Below are 19,358 nucleotides of genomic sequence, written 5' to 3' on the forward strand. Positions count from 1 at the left end.
CAGCTGGTGCACACTTCCTCGGTTTAGAAAATTATTGTATTATTTTGTATGTACCAAGCACAGCAACTATCTAATTGCTCAGAAGTTGATTGGCCAAGTTAAGGCAATATAATCTTTCAAAGAAATGTACCGATTAAATTAATGGAAATTGTCTATCAGCAAGATAGAGAATTAATATACTCAGCATTGCCATGAAATACCGCAACAGCGCGATTTTACTGGAATGATACATAATCCGAGTATGAAACTTGTGAAGCACAATAGTGAAGCGTTTATTATTACTGTGTAATGCTTTCCTTGGCAGCGGGACAGCGCCGTGCCGGGAGCTGCCTCAGCGCTGGGGCGCATCTCCTTCCAGCGCCCGAACACCCGGCCTGCGGTACCGGAACGGTTCCGTGCCCTTCCCTGTCAGGCGCTTCTGCCTAAAGCAGTTCTAGAAATTCCCCCCTGGCTTTAAAATCACGCCGCTGGCACAGCTGGATCTGCCGCAGCTCACGGACCGGCCGGGCCCCGGGGCGGGTGACCCCGGGGCAGAGCCCGCCGGGGATCAGCGGAGCTCCCCGCGACAGAGCTCCAGGAGGTGTCATGGGGACTCTCGCTGCTGTCACCGGGGCCCCGGGGCCGTCGCCCGTTGGTGTCACCAGGGTTCTCGTAGTGTCACCGGGCTCCGGGGGTGTCACCGGGCTCCGGGGGTGTCACCGGCTCCCTCCTCTCGGGGCCGCCGCCTCACCCGCGCCCTCGGCGGCAGCGCCCCCTGGCGGCAGCACCTGGGCATCGCGGGCCGAGGCCCCGCCCCCGGCGGTGGCGGCGGAAGTGACGCAGTGCTATGGCGGAGGCGCCGGGCGCACCGGAGGGTGAGCGGCGGGGCCGGACGGGGCGGGACGGGCCCCCTGCCCGCGGCACTCGCCGCCCAGCTCTCGCTGTCCCTTGCAGAGTGCCCCGGGACCGGCAGCGCCCAGGCGGGCAGGGCGGCCGCTTGCCAGGGATGCCCCAACCAGGGGCTGTGCGCGGCCGGCGCGGCCGGGCCGGACCCGGGTGAGTGCAGCGGCCGTGAGGGGGGGCGGCTCGGGGAGCGCGGTGCCCGCTCGGGGAGCGCGGTGCCCGCTCGGGGGGCGGTGTGGGTGCGCTGACGGTGCAGTGCCGGTTCGGGGGGCGGTGTGGGTGCGCTGACGGTGCAGTGCCGGTTCGGGGGCCGCGGTGCCGGTTCGGGGGCCGCGGTGCCGGTTCGGGGGGCGGTGTGGGTGCGCTGACAGCGCGGTGTCTCCGCAGCAGAGGCGGCGGAGCTGCGGGCGCGGCTGCGGGCGGTGCGGCACACGGTGCTGGTGCTGTCCGGCAAGGGCGGCGTGGGCAAGAGCACCTTCAGCGCCCTCCTGGCGCACGGGCTGGCGGCGGACGAGACCAAGCAGGTGGGCACAGAGCGGGGACAGGAGGGGCAGGGCCGAGCACTGCGGGCAGGTACCTATCGTGTGCCCTGCTCGTTAAAGTTTGACTTTCCTGGATGAGCCCTGCTGGAGGGATTTCATTGCGTGACATCACCTTTAGAGACGGCCCTGTGCTACCTTATTTCCAGTGGGGCAGGTTGGCTGGTTTGTTTTCCAGGTTGCCCTGCTGGACATAGATATCTGTGGGCCATCGATTCCTAAAATGATGGGTCTAGAAGGAGAACAGGTAAGTGAATGTTCAAACATCTTGTTTAAGGGATTTTTTTCCTCAGCTTTTCATTAGCAAATTCAGACTTTTTGGATGTAGAGCTTCTAAACGGAGTGCCTAATGGGAAATGCAGGGCAGTGCGTGGGGAAATGATGTGAGATGGAGAAGTTCAGCACAATGTATTTTGCAAGAGTCATCTGCTTTCAGGATGAGCAGTTCTGCAAACCAGCTCTCATTATGTATCAGCCATGTAAGCTGACAACTTAAAACTTGAGTAGTATTAGTATGATGCACTTTATCAGCCCTTGAATATTTCTTACAAATACATAAAGTAATGAATAAACTTGCAAAAGGGTTGAAGAGTTATTTTTCACTTATTAATAGAGATATGGTGCTCCTATGTTTTTACCTCTGCTGCCCTACTAAAGCAGGATTGTTCCTGCAGGCAGGAGAGCTCTTTGCCCAGGTTTGCTTTATGTTCATGTTTTATGTAACATCTATGTCAATTGCAATTGCAACTTTCACGTATCACTTCAATTTTTCAGGTTCATCAGAGTGGATCTGGATGGTCTCCAGTGGTGAGTTGGTGCAGCTGTTTCAGAAAGTTCATTGGGTGTCTTTGGGTTGGATCTTCTGCAGTGAAAAATGAGTGAGGGAGGAGCAGGGAGTACTCTTGTTAAGTCTTCTTCTAATGACTTAAATATCTAGATTCTATAGAATCTACAGATATAGGACACAGAATGTACAGAGTCTATGTCCACATTCTGTATCTATATAACCTATATCCGTGTTCTATAGACTATCTAGAGAATGCTATAGAATATATATCCAGATTTTATAGAATAGATTTATAAAATCAAGATGCATGTCATATAGAATCAGGATATAGACTATGTAGATCAGAATATTAAATTTCTTAGTAATACTATATTTCTAGAATTGTTTTGTTTTCTTGTGTTTACTGACTTTGCAGTATGAGTAATAAATGTAAGTTACTCAGGTTTGTTATTTTGGGGTATCATGCAGCTGTAGTGTGTCATCTTTTCTGTGACAGTCAGGAAGTATCTTGCACCCAAGAAAAACCTTACTAATCTTTAGAATATGCAGAGAAGGTTTTGCAGTAGTGTTGGTTGTCTAAAGATCCCCTGTAGTGTGCATACTGTTAGAAGGGCAGCTGGTGCTGAGAGGGAAAGCTGCTTTTATCCTTATATTGTCTCCAGCAATTCCATAAACTGCTGTAACAATTTCATTTTTTCATTCTTAGTGTAGTTGGTGAGTGTTGCACAAGCTGCAGTTTTTAATGCCCTGTGATAAAAGTTCTTTGCCTTAATTTCATTAATGTCTTCCCCCTCATCTGCTTTTTCTGTAAAATAGGGGTTCAGAGTTGTTTTTTCTACTCTTTCTTCACTGTTATGTTTCTCTGCTTCTCTTTCAGTATGTTGAAGAAAACTTAGGTGTCATGTCAGTGGGGTTCTTGCTTAGTAGTCCTGATGATGCTGTCATCTGGAGGGGACCAAAAAAGAATGGTATGTATTGAGTGTTTCTAACAGTAATTTACATACCTGAAAGGTTTCAAGTGTGGAAATATCATGAACTTGTTTAGTAATGTAGATAAGGTAGTTAGCTAAGACCTGAAATCTGAAATACAGGAAGATACCTTTTTCTCTTCCACATTCTTACCCTTTCCTCTAGGGCTGATCAAGCAGTTTCTGCGTGATGTGGACTGGGGTGAAGTGGATTACCTGATCGTGGACACGCCCCCAGGAACATCAGATGAGCACCTGTCCATTGTGCAGTACCTCAGTGCCACCCACATTGACGGTGCTGTCATCGTCACCACCCCCCAGGTATGAGCCAAAATTCCACCAGGGAAACATCATGGCAGTTAAAGGCAGTCCTTGGGTTACAGGCTATTGATTTCACAGAAATCTAAGGGTACAGAATCTCAGGGAAATGACTTAGATATGTTGCCCCTGCAGCTGGCTGGTCTGTGGGTTAGGTGGGTGTCTCAGTGGAGCTGGATGGGATCCACATGGGTCACTAAACCACAGCAGTTCACAATCAAAAGCTGTTTTGACCTGTGTGGTGAAAGGAAATGTGTTTCTCATCCTTCAGAATCAGAGTTCACATCATTGTGGATCTGTAAATTATTCACCAGTGGTGTTCAGAAGAATGCTCATAAGAAGCTTTGTTTTTAAGTAATAAGCTATGCACTCTTTGACACGTGTGAAGCAGCCTGTCATCTCCAGGTGACAAAGTAGTCATGTGCATTTTTAAAAGAGAAATCGGCCCCTGGAAAGCTAAAACTAAAAACACACCCAGTTCAAACAGAGGAATTCATGTTTGGTTTGGAACAGAACAGGAGATCAAACTAGCACATGACATGAAGTATTTCTACAGCAGCTGAAAGGATAACACAAAAAGGAAGAAAAGTGTTGAGGACAATACCAGAGAGGTGGTGAAGGAGGAAGGGAACAGGAGAATGAATGAGGTCAGTCATATATATGAAAACACTGAGGAGAGAATATTTTAAATTTAATTTGAAAATAGGTATTAGTGTAAGCCTAGTGGTTCTTGTCCTCACTCTGTGGGGAATACCAAGGGTCTTTCTGTAAAATGAAAATGTGAAAAAGTTGCATTTAAAGAAGATATGAGATGAACATAAGAGATAAAACATGAATGTGGGTAAATCGTGATCAGAGTCAGATTTCAAAACAGAACCACATCCAGTAGGCTTGAAGTGTTGTACCTGCTCTGTTGATAGAGCTCATAGCACAGATTTACGTTCCTAAAAATATTAGGACAGCAGTAATAATTCATTATAAAATAGCTCTAAGGAGGTAACTGAATGGATTCAGCATGTAACATTACAGTTGAAATACCAGTGTTTGCTAATATTTATAGGAAGTGTCACTTCAGGATGTTCGGAAGGAGATCAACTTCTGCCGCAAAGTGAAGCTGCCCATCATAGGTGTTGTGGAGAACATGAGTGGCTTTGTGTGTCCTAAGTGTAAGGTAAGGCTGGCTGTGTATTACAGTGTTCTTTCCTTGGCATTGGTTGGACATCAAACATTGCTCCAAAAATGCCTTATTCTCAGAATTGCAGTATTTTAACTCTGATTTTCATGTTGTCCCAGAATGAATCTCAGATCTTTCCCCCGACTACGGGTGGTGCAGAGAAGATGTGCCAGAACTTGAATGTTTCCTTCCTGGGTAAAGTGCCTCTGGATCCACAGATAGGTAAAGTTACTTACTGCACTGCACTTAAAGCAAGTTGTTCTTTTTATACTGATGTTACTGCTGAAAAACCCTGATGTGGGCACTGATGTCTCTTAGCACTTTTAGATAGAATGGGTTTTTTTAAATCAAAAGTCACTAGATCTGTGACATAGCTTGGTGTGGAATGATGGTAGTGCTGGGGTAATTTCTTCAACTCTTCCATAATCAATTAAGATTACATGCTGCATCTTTTCAGCTCTGTAATCATATCTGAAATACAACATGTCTTTCTCTTCAGTATAGTCACCTGGAAATGCAGACTGAATGAAATAATAACCACTTCAAAGAAGAATATTTTGAAGATGTTAAGCACTAATACCAGCATTTTAACCTGTTACTGGCACTGCCCAAATTCTCCTGTGGGTCCTGAGGAGGCATGGTTCTTTGCCCACTAGCTGTTACAAATTAATACCTGAATTAATGACATCAAGGAACAGCTCAGTACTCCCAAATGGAAGTTCCTGCTAGTACTATTTCTCTGTCAAACTGTACACTGTATTTCTCATCCTGTTACTGACTTCAGGGCTTCCTAAAAGGAATAGATGCAGGTGGCTGTTTGAAAACTTGTAACTGGAACAGGGTAAAGGCATAGAAAAGAAAAGCTCATCTTTTCCTGTTGCTTTGTTTCTGTGTTTTTCCTCTTCAAGGAAAAAGTTGTGATGGAGGCCAGTCTTTCTTGGCTGAAGCACCTGAGTCTCCAGCTACGCTATCTTACAGGAGTATCATTCAAAGTGAGTCTGAGAATCACTGTGCAAATGAGTCCCCTCGGTTCCGAGCACTGCTGCAGTATGCAAAAGTGTTAAACAGGCTTGTGTTACTGTGCCACAGATAATAAAATCAAGAGAGGTACACAGCAATTCTGAAAGTAACAGGTGCAAGGACTGTGTTTGCTTCTGGGCATCACTTCTGACTGGCTGGTACAGCAATAACAAAAATGTATTTGATACCTGGTACCAGTGCTTGACTTCAGAGAAGTCAGACCATTTTCAGAGATGGGGTGACCTTGTGGTCAGAGAAACCTTCTGAGGCTCTCCAGCAGGTGTATGGAGGGGTGGGAGGCAGCTGACTGACCAATGCCTCCACTTGCAACTGTAATTACACAAAAACCCCTTGTAAAAACTCCCTGAACAGCTTGTGCTGTGCTGTTTAAAAATCATCCTAAAGCCACTTTCAGTGTAAGGAAGGCCCAGCTTGAGATATTTGTATCCTATGGGGACAGATGCAGCAACAACAAACTCCTGATGTACAACTCAAATAGTACTTATATTACTTTTTCTCCATCTTTGCAGGAATTCAGGAATACTGTGAACAACACCATTTGCAAGAAGAAAAGATAATGTAATCTGTAAATGGAACAAAAATGTAGTTCATGTTTAATTATAGAAAAGTAACTTATGCCTTGATTTATTAAAGGAATGTATTCTTTTTGTATATTGCAAATAAATTCTTAATATAAAGGCTCTTGCCTTGTTTTTTCCAAAAGTGCAAGATTCTTGTAGTTCTTCCCTCACTAGAAGGCTGTGAATCTGCTTCTGGATTATCAAGTGCATTCTGCTTCCAGTGTCATGGTACCAATAACCTGACTGTGAAGGCAGCAGTTGAAGAGGTGTGAATAAAACACACATTTTATTTAGGAGGTTGAATTTAAAATATGCTGGGTTGACACTGGGGCATGTACAGCAGTCTTTGTCCTGCCTGCTGCACAAGGGTGAGCTGTAATGCCTCTTCTCTCTCCTGGAATAATATCAGTTAAGTGTGTCCTTTTCTAGTGGAAAAGATCTGTATGTAGAGTGAAAGCCAGGGTAGTGTTACAGTAGAAGTGCACTGCTTTATTTATTTTTTTACAGGTATCAAAATAAGATTAAGTTCTTAACTATACATAACTGCCAGCTTCCCACAAGTAGTGGGTGAACATGGTTCATGACTTTTGTTTTCTTCTATTTGACCCTAAGCCTGAACATTAAACATTCAGTGTTTTTAATACCTAAGAGGCCCTTTGGGACTGTAATTTGAAAGCTCTGAAAAAACAGTATTGTGTACAAGAGGGAAAGGCAATTGGATTTTGTTTATTGTTGTTCCAAAGTTAAACAAATTAGCACTGTCTTTTCATTACATGTAATTTCTGGTTAAGATAATCCAACAGTTTGAGGTTAATTGACAACTTTTCTGAAAGCAGCGTGCTCCTTTTAAACCACAAGCACTGTCTGTGCTCACACAAACAACTTTTTGGTGAAGCTTTTAAATAACAAAGGCTTTAAACCTTCCAGGATCTAAAGACTCAAACACAAATTACTTTATTTCATGCAGGCATAATTCTAGATGAGCTTTATCTAAATATCTTCCCATGAAGATCAGCTTTCATTAATTACTTTTTTTACTGCTCATCCTTTAGCTCTTCCTTGTTTGGTTACCTAGTGCCTGTCTTCCCATGTTCTCCAGTGCCATCTTCTGAAATTCTCCTGCTCTGTCCTGTTAAGGGAACAGAGCAAACACGGCTGTGAGCATAACCTGGGACATAGGGATCTCTTACAAAAGCAGGGAACTGCCAGCTGGAAGTCTGAGGGTTGAAGATGGCTCTTCCAGCTGTGCTTGAGCCGAGGCATTAGAATTATAGTAACTCCAAGGATTTAACTTAAGGACATTCTTCTGGAGCTTGGAAGCAGCTCAGTTGTAGAGCTCAGCAGGCTTCCAAACATGGAGCAAAGTGACCTGGGGTTACGGCTCTTCCATGTGACACTGCCAGAGAGGCTTGGTGGAGAATCAGGATCACCCTGGACTCACAGGAACTGAGACCTGGGAAGAGCCAGCACCAGCCCTGAGGGGCAGGTTGGCTGTGCTACCCCATGGGCTGAAGCTCAGTACTCACTCTTGACATCTGCCGTGCCAAACAACCCTGAGGTTACTCTGCTGATGGATTTTTGTCCCCCTAACTTGCAGTGGACGTAGCCATATAAATTAGCAGTCTGGAGGGAGATCCCAGCAATCACGAGAGCCTGTGGACAAACAAGAGTTCAGCAGGAGCAAATCCATGGCTATGCAGTGACTGTAGGATCTACACGTGTGTGTGTACACACTATCCAGATAAACATGCTGTAAGAGGGGCACATTCCTTCTGATAATAAATGGCCTTCAAAAGCATCCAATCATGTCAAACACAAGAGTCTCTTTCTACAATCTACCTCTTTTTATCAAAACACCAATATCAGTTTTGTCATTCTATATCTTGAAAGACTTCATTACTTTCCTAAAAGCACTTACTCAAAAAAGGACCCACTCAACAGATTCCAGAAACGTTTCATTTTTTTTAATCCCCATTTGTATCTAGAAGTTTTACATCCACATACATGGCACACCTGCAGGCCTGTTTAGCTGACAAACACCTTATTATAACCAAATAAGATCAGTAATTCATGGATTTACAAAGAGAATCCATAGATAGATTCCCTATTGATATTGACATTGACAGGCACTGAAAATTATCAGCTTCTTTTGTAGTTCTTTAGGTTTAGCAGCAGGTGGAGCCAACCTGACTTACGCAATAACATAAAAATGTTTCTCTTAACCTCCAGAACCAGTTTCCCAGAAGTGAATTTTTTTTTTTTTTTTTGTGTAACTTGCCTTTTACAAGCACCTGGGCAACCTGCACCAATTAGAGTTCTGTCTCCAAGCAGCTCTTGGCTCAGCAAACAATCTCTGCTTTTCAGAAATAAAGGTGGAGCCATGAACAAAGAATGCTGGCTTAATTTGAACTATTGCTTGATTATGGGCACCAGAAAGCAGTTAATGATTTGCAATTGATTCATGCCCACAGCGGAATTTCTTGTTTAATTAAATAATAATATGCAATCTTGACTGTTACTTGTTACGTAACTGTACATGGAGGTGCTTTTTATCTTTTCAAACTGAATTAAGAAATGGTTCTGATCATGGCTGGGAACTTGACAGAATGAATAGTGGGGCAATTAGCCAAGCACTTAATTTTTACAGGGGAAAATGTGAAGATTTCATAGACAAAAATATCTTAATGTAATGCAATCTATGGGGTAAATTTCCTCTCATATTTAAAAAAAAGTGTTGGGGTATATTTAAGTAGATTGCTTACAAGTAGAGCAATGGTAAAATACTTACTTATTGCTCAGTTTATCAAGGTTTTATGAGCTAATGACACTGGCTCTTTCAAAAGGGAATGGTACCAGAGATCTAAAATCCTTACTTTTAAAAGTACATTTAAGTTCCCAGGAGACCTAAAAAACAACATCACTGGTTCATTTTTTGTCCTCTCATGTTAGTTTCATTTCACTGAAATTTGTTGGGGCAGAATAAGTTGCTACAGTTAAACAGAAGCCCATAGTTTTGCCCACCATTTGATGTTCCCTAGAGGAAGCAGTTGACATCTGATAACACAGTAGAAGTGCAGCTAAAAATTACCAATCCATTCCCAGAGCGCAAACCTTGACTGCAAAAAACTCTGCAGGATTCTTTGAAGCTGCTGAAGGTGGAAATTTTGTACTGTTGGAAGATTTGGTACAAAACTAACAGATCTGGGTTTTCCCTCTACCAAGATTGTTTTCAGTACCCCCTGACTCACCAGCCATTTCAGCTTCAAGGAGAACAAGGTGCTAAAGAAAAACATTGTCCAAATCACTGGGCAGATGATGAGACCGAGCCAAAAGATTCGGGCTTCAGCTTCAGTTGAGGCAGCTATTGTAGGCACCTGGCAAAAAAAATTGAGACTACTAGTCACAAAGTCAAAACCCACAATAAATGACAAATTAAGAGAGGAGGAAGATTACACTTATCATATGCATAGATTTCCTACTATATAAACTATTATGTTATCTCTATTATATAAATACTTGGGTTTTGCTTCTGAACTCTGCTAACATTCCATGAATTAAGAACTATGGCTTTGAAAGTGCCTCATGTGCCATGCTGGAGTTGAGCACACTGTAACTGCAGGAGGCAGCCTTATATGCTCTGTCTGTTCTTCAGGGAGAGCAGAAATGTCAGAGCAGGCTGCAAAGCCCTGCCTTACAGATTCCTTCAGGTCAGCACAACTCACATGTCTCTATCTACGCTGGAGGACTCATCATTCATCACACTTTAGAAAGAACAAAAAAACCCTAAAGAGAATTGTTCAGAAGGTTCTGATCTTTCTAAAACTCAGAATCTCACTCCAACTCTCAGACCACTCGATAGCTGCTAATGCCAACTTCTGAAACAGACACATCACAACTGGAAAAGAAAGCCCTCTGGACTCTTCCACTCTGAAAAGCTTTTAATTTTCAGTATATTGAGTTCTCCATGTGTTCTTTCCTGCAGGATTTCCTCTATTCTGTCTTCAGGCCTTCCTCAGACTCACAGGAAGCACATTAATTTGCGTTCCTTGCTCGGGGCACCCCGGAGCCACAGCCGAGGCTGCAGAGGGCACTGCGGCCCCGCACACCGGGACAGCGCCGCGACAGCCCGGCCGCTGGGGACACAGCTGGAGGGCTCCAAAGAATGTCCCGGTGAGCACCCGGGTGCTCTCAGTGGGACTGTGGAGAGAATGTCAGCAAGTGAAAGCAAAATCCTGAGTCTTGACTCTGGCAGTGATGCCAAACCTCTAGTGCTTTTTTAACCCCCCTCAGTGTGTTTGTGGGGCACTGGCAGTATCAAATGCTCTGTGATCCAGGTTCTCTTTCCCACATTATCCAAGAACATGAATACAATATTAACATTGAAATACTAAATCTGAACTATTGCTTTCCACATAGATATTTCCTGAAGAGGATTCTGTGTTGGGATTACCTATGGAAAGATGTGTTTATTATAAGAAATTCTCACTAGAAAATAAAATAGAACTACCAGAAACATTTCATACCTATAGCACCATGCTATGGTTATTTATTCTGCTGATCCATATGCTGACAATGTTGTGAGACCTGTTTTGCCCTGAATGCTTCCAGGATGTGACAAACCAGTGCTTGCACCTGAATACTGACATTGTTTTCTATGGAAGCTGGATAAAATGTAACTGTTACAAAGGTGCTCTATTTGTTACTTTATTTGACTTGGTATGGGCTTTACACATTTCCTATGATTCTGTTTGCCCTGTGCCTGCTTCTATTAATATATTTACCCTTTTTGCTTCAAACACCCAGTGGCTTTTTCCATCTTCATCAATCTGGTTCCACCAACGCAAACCAACCAAGAGTCTTCCTGTCACATTCTAATGATGAAACCATTATTTGCATTAATCAGTAACACAAGTCACTTGTCAGTAAAACAGTTAAAAATAGAAAAAATTTAAAGACAAGCATGTTCAAAAATCATCTTTTTTTATCTAATACTAAAATTACTTCTAAAAGCTGTTCCAGCTTGAGTACAACAGCCATTAATGATGGGTGAAGTTACAAATTTAGAGGCCTGTTCTCTTTCAATACAGTAATTAGCACAATAGCATTTAATTAAATTAGAAATTATAGGCTGTATCTTTTTCAAGTCAGTTAGTTGGACAAGCATGCAAAAAACAAAGTTCCTCAGTAAAAGAGGAATACTGAGAACAAAAATGCACTGAAAAATGGGACATTAATGGCAAGCAAGTTGTGTAGGATCAGGGAAACAAACCAAAAGAGTATTTCTGCACCTTTGCGAACACCAAAAGCTTTCAGAATACTGGAGGTGCATCAATGCTTCACTTCTACAAAACAAAAGCCTTGCTCCACATGTGGAGCCCCTGGATCCTGGGCTGGCCTGACCCACCTGCCTGCATGGGATTAGGGCCAGCAGAGCTATAGCTGGGCTGTCAGGAGTTCTGCAGCCCCCACTGTGGGGTCTGGGCACAGGGCTGCAGATCTGGACATCCCTGGGCATCCATTACTGAAAGTCAGTATTACTTTAATCTTTTAATTTATTTTTTTAAGGGGAAAGCATACAAACAAATCTACCTATGGCAAAGCAATTTTTTCACCATATTAGTATTCAGTAGTAGTCAGACATAGAAAACATGGTACTAAATAATTAACACATGTTAACAGCTTCATTAAAATGGGCTAGACATTTAATAAATTAACATAAAGCAATATTTTTGTCACTTCTGTCATTATACATATTTAATTATTTTTTTTAATTAATGACAAACAAGATACTTTCCAAGGTAATTACTACTGGGGGTCATCTTACCTTGACAGACCAAAAGTCAAAGGATAGAAGGAGGAGAATAGTGACAAAACAGGCAACAAAGCTGTTGCTGAACCAGTCACAGAACAAGTAGGTAACAATAGCACTCACTCGGAAAAACAGGTGGAAAAAGGTGGCCAGTGGGTGCCTAGAAAAGAGAAAACACAGAAAACACATGAGGTTATGGGACAGGAGGGAATGTTACAGTAGTTGCTAACAGTGTAGCACAACATAGCTGTTTCAAGTTTATAATGGTATTTTGGTCTGCAGCTGCTATTATTTCAGTGTTGGCGTATATCTTCATTATCAGAGCAATTTGATAATGGTACTTTCAGTAGCCAAGCTTCAGTCTAAAGCTAAAAGATGCATGTGGTGTTCCTGTCAAAACTTTCTCAAAGACAGAACAAAATATGGCACCTTTCACCAGATTCTTTGGTACTATGTGAAGGAATTTAGAGGTTGTGTGCAATCCAGTACCATAAAATCCTCATAGTTTGATGAAATTAATCAGCATTGCAAAGCACAAAAGGATTGAGAGAACTCTTATGCCTTTCAGAACAGTTTTGAAAACAAAATATGAGCTCTAAAACTAAAAAAAATAAATTGTAGCTGCTTGCTCTAAGACAAAATGAACTTTCATATTTAATGTCTAAATCCAAACACTTCCTTTTAGACAGGCCGAATTATTTGGGAATCTAACAGTTCTTCTGAATTATTGCTTATTAATTTCACTAGTATTTATGCTTTGCTCACTGAACAAAATTTTGTCTGTAACAAAATAAAGAGAAATTTCAGTGAAAGAAGTAACTATGGGACATGGAATATTGGCCTGCACAGTAGGGTGGGGGTGCAGGCTGGAGAATGCTGTAATGAGCACAGTACAATGTTCAGGGTAATATACCAAGTAAAAATCTTACTCTGCAATTGTTTGTGTTAATTAATTGAAAGTGAGAATTAACTACAGGCTCTGCAGTTAAGTAACTTCTTCCTTGAAGCCTAGAGAATAAAATATCTGAATAAGATATTTAAGTCAACAATTGTCCCATTAAGCTCCTACGTCTCTCTTAACAATTAACAGTAGTATGGCCAATTAACAAAAGTATGGCCTAGAGTGTAATCAACTATTTAACTACTAAATGTTATTCTATTACTGTGTTTAATAAATGAGACATATGATACATACACAATTGCTTACTATAAGCTTATATTATAGTTATATAAGTATAATAACTATTATAACTTAAATATCCTTGCTATATTATTACTCTATAGCTGTTTAACTGTTCTAGTGTTTATCTTTCTCTAATGGCAAAGCTGTGCTTGTAGTACACATGTGGCTAGAGAGGGAAGAATGATGCACAGGTGTAGTTTATATTTACTCCTGGTCATGCCCTTCTGAACTTCAAACTTTCCAAAAACTTCTTCTGACTTAGAACTGAACATGTGACATTTTGAGCAAAGGGGCTTTTTCTGCCATAAGCAGCCAGGTGGGTGGAAGGGATATTGTGAACTGGCTAAAACTGGAAGTGCCTGGCTGCTTCGAGCCTTGATCTTGGTCAAGAGATATAAAAGTCAGTTATGGAAGTGGTACCCTTGTGTCCAGAGCAGCTTTCATAGATCACAATCCCAAAGCACACCAGGGCTGCCTGAGCTTTTCTAATGGATCAGCTTCAAATGTGGCAGCAACTTTGGAGAAGTTTCCATTTGGAAGGTAGATTCAGCAGTATTACTGGATTACAACAGGATTACTGTTTGGATGTTGAATTTGTTACCAAATTGTTATTATCAAACATAGAAGGGTATTTACTAAAAAAAATCAAACATATGAGCAAGAAGCTCTCATGTATTACAATGCTGAGCACTTCCTGAGACTCTGGAAAGGATGAAGCACAGCAACCCACTTGCTTGGCTTTCTAGTTTTCCCGTTGCATCTAAACATCCATGTGATGTAGCATTGGAGCCTCAAGGCTCAGTGACTGTCATTTACCTCGTTAAAATGACCTCTATTCTGTTTGTGAGCCTAATGCCTGTTAGAACAGGAATGAGCTGTAATCAATTTAATTGCATCCTGTGTTAAAGAATCAAATTTGGGTCAGGCCTGAGCTATGCCAGTGAACTACAGGAGAATCACTCCAGGTATCTGCTCAGAAGTGCCACAGCAGCACTCTTACATGCTGCTTTTTTTGCTTTTTTTTCTGTCTGATACTTCAAAATGTATTGAGGCAAATTTTTAATAAATGGGCTCTCTCTTCTCCTTGATCATCATGTTTCCTGGCTGATTTGTAAAAGAAGCAATCATATGCTCCCAGCTTCCAGATCCATAATTCTGCTACTGCAATGAACTTACTTCTTCAGAAAGTAGCCACTAACCTTTTGCTTTTAAGGAGCCCTTTTGTACATACCTCAGAGAATCACAAAAGCACAATTTGTCATAGCCAATGCAAATTCTAACCAAGTTTAAGATATATGAAATTGGAATAAAGTTAAAGACAAATGATTGGAACATCTTGTTATGCCCTTTAATAAGATAACACAATTTTGCAGCACCTAGGTGAGTTCCAGGCTCATTTGCACAAGATTCTTCAGAAATATAAAAACAAACATGTGACCAGTGTAAGCAGTTTCATTTCTGCATTCTATAGCAGATGAATTTTCAATATGACATCATCTTTTAATATTGTCTTGAAGGCCAGAAAGAAGAGCTGTTTCTAATGAAACCAGTGTCTACACAAAGTGATCACAGAATAGTACTGTTTGCTGATACTTTATCTGTGCTGTATTACTGAGTAGCATGAATCAGGAGGAACAAACATTCCAGGGTGGTTTCACTTCATGCTACATCTACTCTGATCCCTCAGATAGAATCTGGGGCTCACATGATCGAGGTACTCCTAAGCTGTATTTCCCAACTTAGGTGAATCCTTTAGGCCATGTTCTCCAAGACTGCACCAAAATATAAACCTTCATTTCAAACGTGTGCTGCTGCTAAGGTGTAAAACTAAGGCAATTCTGGGAAAGTTAATCTCATGTCAGGGCTGACTCGAGTAGTGACAAAGTCCAAAGCAAAGCAAGGACAGAAATGCTTCACTAGACACCAGTAAAACAGAGTAATTGTATTGTAAAGCTACATGATTGCATTTTATCTCAGCTAATGTTATGTCAGGTTTAACATCTATTATATTTCTTTGTTTACATCTTCAAGAAATATCATTGTAATGGACCAGACCAAACTGGGGCAAGGCAGAAGAAAGCAATCTACATCAAAGTTGATTATATACATTATTGATCAGTGCATGCCAAATTCCTTTTTGACTTAAAACTCTTCCTTTCACAGTCTTGACTGGAGATTCTTCAAAAGCCACTGATTGATCAGCTCTGTCACCTGGACCTCAGTGTGACCAGAGCAGCAGAGTGCCACCTCTGGTGAGGAACTCAAGGGTAGACTGCTTAGCATAACACATGAGATGGGTTAACGGGCTGGGTTTTCTCAGGTAACGTCTAGAAGCATAAGATATTTTACATTCCACACAGCATCACATCCCGTGGTATGAAATCATGAGTTTTATTGCAGCTATCTGCCAGGTGTGCACCGCAGTGCCTGAGCACTGCTGCACAGAGGGCTTTCCTGGAGCTGAGAGTTGTTTCCATTGCCCCGGCTCTAACTAAAGCACTGTTTGCTTGGGGTTTGGGATGTTGGGTGTGTCAGGTTTTCATTTCCAGCGACACGGTGATGCCGGGCAGCGAGGCCCGGCCTCGCCTGCTCCAGCGCGAGCATCTCCCGGACAGAGGCTCCCAGCTTTCCCGGGCAGCCTGTTCCAGCTCTTGACCACCCTCCCTGTAAAAAAATGGGAATGAAGTGTTCAAATGGAGTTTTCTGTACACCGGAATAACCAGGGCCGCCCGGGCGCCGCGATGCTGCGGCCTCCGCATCGTTACCTGATCCGCGCTTTCCGCAGCGCCAGCTCCTCCTCGCTCCCGAAATCCAGGGACACATCCTCGGTGTCGTCCACCAGCGCCTGCGGCGGGAGCCCGTCAGCGCGCAGGGCTCGGGGGAGCCGCGCCCCGCCCGCAGCGCCCGCCGCCCCTACCTGCTTCATTCCGGCCCGCAGCCCCAGGGCCCGCAGCCGGGCCGGGAAAAGGGGCCGGGCTCCGGCCCGTCCTGCGCGGCTGGAGCGGGGCTGCCCTTCGCCACAGCCCGCGGCGGCTGCGCCTCACCGGGCACCGCCCGGGAGCCCCCGGGGACAGCCGCTCCTCTCTGCGGCCCTGCCGGGGGTGCTGTAGCCGCCTCCCGCCGCGGGCCGGGGCCAGAGCGGCCGGGCGGGCTTTGGCAGCGTGAGGGGCCCCGGCAGCTCCCGGCCCTCAGCGCGGTCAGCTGTCCGCCCGCTCGCCACACGCACCGGCCGGCCAGGGCCGCCGGGGTCTAATGCTGAACACAAACCCTGAAAGAAGGAGTGGAGGGCAAGGTGAACGTAGGTGTACAAATATGAGCGCACAGCCACAGCCCGGGCAGTGCTGTCCGCGCTGGCAGCGGCCCTGTGCCTGTGAGGGGGGACAGCTCTGAGGGCAGCTGTACAGCCCTGTGCGAGTGCGGGACACTTAACACGTGTTCAGCCTGGAGAAGCGGAGACTGAAGAAACACTTCAGTGTGGTCTTCAACATCCTCACAAGGGGAAGTAGACGGGCAGACCCATCTCTTCTCTGTGGTGATGAGTGACAGGACCTGAGAAAATGGCCTGAAGTTGAGTCAGGGGAGATTTAGGTTGGGTATTAGGAAAAGGTTCTTCCTCCAGAGGGTGGCTGGGCACTGAACAGGCTCCCCAGGGCGGTGGTCACAGCACCAAGCCTGACAGTTCAAGAAGTGTTTGGACAAAACTCTTAGGTATGACTCTTGGGCCGCCCTGTGCAGGGCCAAGAGTTGGAGTCAATGATCCTTGTGGGTCCCTTCTAACTTAGGATATTTTATGATTCCACAATAAAAAATTTTTGGGCCTTAATTTAAAATGCAGATGGATTATACAGCAGAGTTAAAGAAGTGAAACAAGACCACTAAACTTCAGGATAGGGGTAAGGATTTCACAATAATGGGGGAAAACAGCTTAGTATGAAGTGGAGGGTCAAGAAAGATCTGATTAATCACAGCCACATGTAGATCTGACTAGCTGCTAGCATTAAATAAGCCTGTAAAATAATAACTTCCTAGACTTTCCTAAAACATCTAACTAAACTAGATTGTTGAATAAGTACAGAAGCTACTGAGGTGAACTTTTCAAAAATATCAACTGGAAAGAAGCTTTGTGTAGGACTTACTGGAACAAAGCAATACCTAATAGGTAAGAAAAACTGATAAACTGTTCTTAGTAGGATTATAACTGTAAGGGAGGAAAGGTGTACTTAATGACTAATGATGTTAATATTTTGATTGTCATATTTTGGCCTTGGTAGTGATAAAACAACTTGTACAGTGTGCTAGTAAGTACAGTAGACTGCCACTAAAAAACTGAATAGGCACCTGTAATTTGATAGAATGGTTCGTGATAGCCTACAATATTAAAATACTGAAGTGGGCTTTCACTCTCCAAGGAGGTCAATAGAGATAGCTCTCTTTAATGCTATCATGAGGTACAATTATTAAATAATTATGTGCATACCTGATGCTGACCTCAACTTCATTTCCTGTATCAACATGCACTTCTGCCTACAAGCCATGCATTAACAGTAACTCAAACAGAGCTGGCTGCTGACTTGGGAGCAGCTCCCGGAACTCACTGACAGAAGCCTTCAGCAGTGCAGGGAGGTCTCGCATCCTCCTAGCTGCCAGATCCTCACCTCAGCTCCTGCAGCAGCTCCTCTTGCACCTCTCAGGGCAGTTCTGCCAGCAAATCTGATCGTTTGAATTTAGTAATTCACCAGAAAATAACTGTGTTCTGTGTCCCTTATCACATAAAACAGCATCTCTGTGGGAGAGGGGACAATTAGCCCGTTGCAGCATTAGGTATCTGATTTACTACTCTGCTGTTGCTAACTGATTTCAGGAGTGATGAATAACTGGAAAAGAAGCAGAACCTGTGTTTTGTGTTTTGATTTTAAAACAGATAAATGTTTCCTTAGTTTTCCCTCCTTCCAGTGCTTATGCTCCACTGGCTCACTGCAGGGATTATCTATTTTCTAACAAACTCTATTAGATAATCCCACAGGAGACTGTCGCTGTACCATGCAAATGGTTTTGGTAAATTCTCTAAGAAGCTATGTGAAATTATGCTGTGTGATTATTCAAGGAATTCTATGGCTGATCATTTTCTTCTAGAGCAAACTGAGAGCTAGAAAGAATCCTTGGTCTCTAGAGGAATCACTGGTCAAATTCATTTCTTTGTTTAGGGTTTGCTAGAAAAGAATTCTTCCTTGTTTTAAAATTAATGCATCCAAGTGAAGCCTCATTAAAAACTTCCAGTGTTTTTTTTAGGATTTTACAGAACAACTGTCTTATTTTCAACACTTTTTCTAAGTTGTAGCTTAACTACAAATTATTTGAACATTGGAAAGATTAGCAACACCCTAAAGGTGACTCAAATACTGCTTCAAAAGCCCCAGATGATCCTTATACTGAATTTATGAATTGTGGTTTGGTTTTCAGGTTTTTGGACAGGAAAACCTAGACTATTTATGGAATACATTAAGATTTCACTTAATTGCTGACTGAAGTATATGGCATAAAATAGTTGAACAATGCATCCCATGCTGCTGTCTCCTTGCCATTACAGTATAGGGAATTCCCTCCCCACAATAAATAGTGGCATTTCTATTGCAGAGCACTATGAGAGGCTTGATATGAATATCTGAAAAATCTCTCCTATTCTCTGTTTCAACAATAAATAGAGCCTCCTCTAAGATTAATATGGTGTTTTATGCACATGATTACCAAGAAGTCAACTGATTTCTCTTTCTCTTTGGAACACTCCCTAGAATCTTGCAGAGACCTATCAGAGACTTCCTCTGAAAACTGCCTAAGGATATTGTGAATAACTTGATTGGTTTTGTTCTCATTTAGGCATTTATGTGGGGTTTACAGTTGAGTATTCCTCTGAATGTTGGAAAATATTGTTAATCTGGTAATAACTCTTACCTCACTTTCATTCATCAGAGGTACACTTAAAAGGTTTGTTGGTGCTTCAATAAAATGTTTATATTTGGGTGTGATAGGGCAAATCAGAGAAGGTACATAGAAGCTACACATATACATTTCTAATAGCATTGCTTTCTAATTCATTTGT

General features: G+C 43.0%; 2 protein-coding genes across 5 annotated transcripts; one reads left to right on the forward strand and one right to left on the reverse strand.

Annotated features, from left to right (window-relative positions):
* Positions 1–786: 786 nt before the first annotated feature.
* Positions 787–6,389, forward strand: NUBP1 (NUBP iron-sulfur cluster assembly factor 1, cytosolic). 2 transcript variants are annotated; one of them, XM_058849892.1, is made up of 11 exons: positions 787–854; positions 934–1,035; positions 1,270–1,406; positions 1,600–1,668; positions 2,196–2,228; positions 3,086–3,176; positions 3,343–3,497; positions 4,555–4,665; positions 4,788–4,890; positions 5,577–5,660; positions 6,219–6,389. In XM_058849892.1, the coding sequence occupies exons 1-11, from the start codon at positions 827–829 to the stop codon at positions 6,269–6,271; spliced, it is 966 nt and encodes a 321-aa protein (XP_058705875.1). In that variant the 5' UTR covers positions 787–826; the 3' UTR covers positions 6,272–6,389. The 2 variants fall into 2 exon arrangements, with proteins under 2 accessions (XP_058705875.1, XP_058705876.1); XM_058849893.1 differs by having other exon boundaries at positions 1,273–1,406.
* A 591-nt stretch (positions 6,390–6,980) lies between these two features.
* TVP23A (trans-golgi network vesicle protein 23 homolog A) lies at positions 6,981–16,428 on the reverse strand. Of its 3 annotated transcripts, XM_058849895.1 has the most exons (7): positions 16,179–16,428; positions 16,027–16,106; positions 12,094–12,238; positions 11,051–11,140; positions 9,518–9,643; positions 7,796–7,922; positions 6,981–7,398 (listed from the first exon to the last, which is right to left on the reverse strand). In XM_058849895.1, exons 1-7 carry the CDS (start codon positions 16,185–16,187, stop codon positions 7,337–7,339), a joined length of 639 nt encoding a protein of 212 aa, XP_058705878.1. In that variant the 5' UTR covers positions 16,188–16,428; the 3' UTR covers positions 6,981–7,336. The 3 variants fall into 3 exon arrangements, with proteins under 3 accessions (XP_058705878.1, XP_058705877.1, XP_058705879.1); XM_058849894.1 differs by having other exon boundaries at positions 16,027–16,427; XM_058849896.1 differs by having other exon boundaries at positions 12,202–12,238; positions 16,027–16,424.
* Positions 16,429–19,358: the final 2,930 nt, after the last annotated feature.

Source organism: Poecile atricapillus, chromosome 14, assembly GCF_030490865.1.
Source record: "Poecile atricapillus isolate bPoeAtr1 chromosome 14, bPoeAtr1.hap1, whole genome shotgun sequence".
Taxonomy (NCBI): domain Eukaryota; kingdom Metazoa; phylum Chordata; class Aves; order Passeriformes; family Paridae; genus Poecile; species Poecile atricapillus.

What these genes read in the sequence shown, in the direction of transcription:
- NUBP1 (XM_058849892.1), top strand. Translation starts at nt 827, where the DNA reads ATGGCGGAGGCGCCGGGCGCACCGGAGG. An exon ending in TCATCGTCACCACCCCCCAG is followed by an intron (nt 3,498 to 4,554) that starts GTATGAGCCAAA and finishes TAATATTTATAG; the next exon opens with GAAGTGTCACTTCAGGATGT. An exon ending in TTGTGTGTCCTAAGTGTAAG is followed by an intron (nt 4,666 to 4,787) that starts GTAAGGCTGGCT and finishes ATGTTGTCCCAG; the next exon opens with AATGAATCTCAGATCTTTCC.
- TVP23A (XM_058849894.1), bottom strand. Translation starts at nt 16,187, where the DNA reads ATGAAGCAGGTAGGGGCGGCGGGCGCTGCGGGCGGGGCGCGGCTCCCC. An exon ending in TTGACTTTTGGTCTGTCAAG is followed by an intron (nt 11,141 to 12,093) that starts GTAAGATGACCC and finishes TTTCATCATTAG; the next exon opens with AATGTGACAGGAAGACTCTT. An exon ending in GGGTGTTTGAAGCAAAAAGG is followed by an intron (nt 9,644 to 11,050) that starts GTAAATATATTA and finishes TTTTTTTGCCAG; the next exon opens with GTGCCTACAATAGCTGCCTC.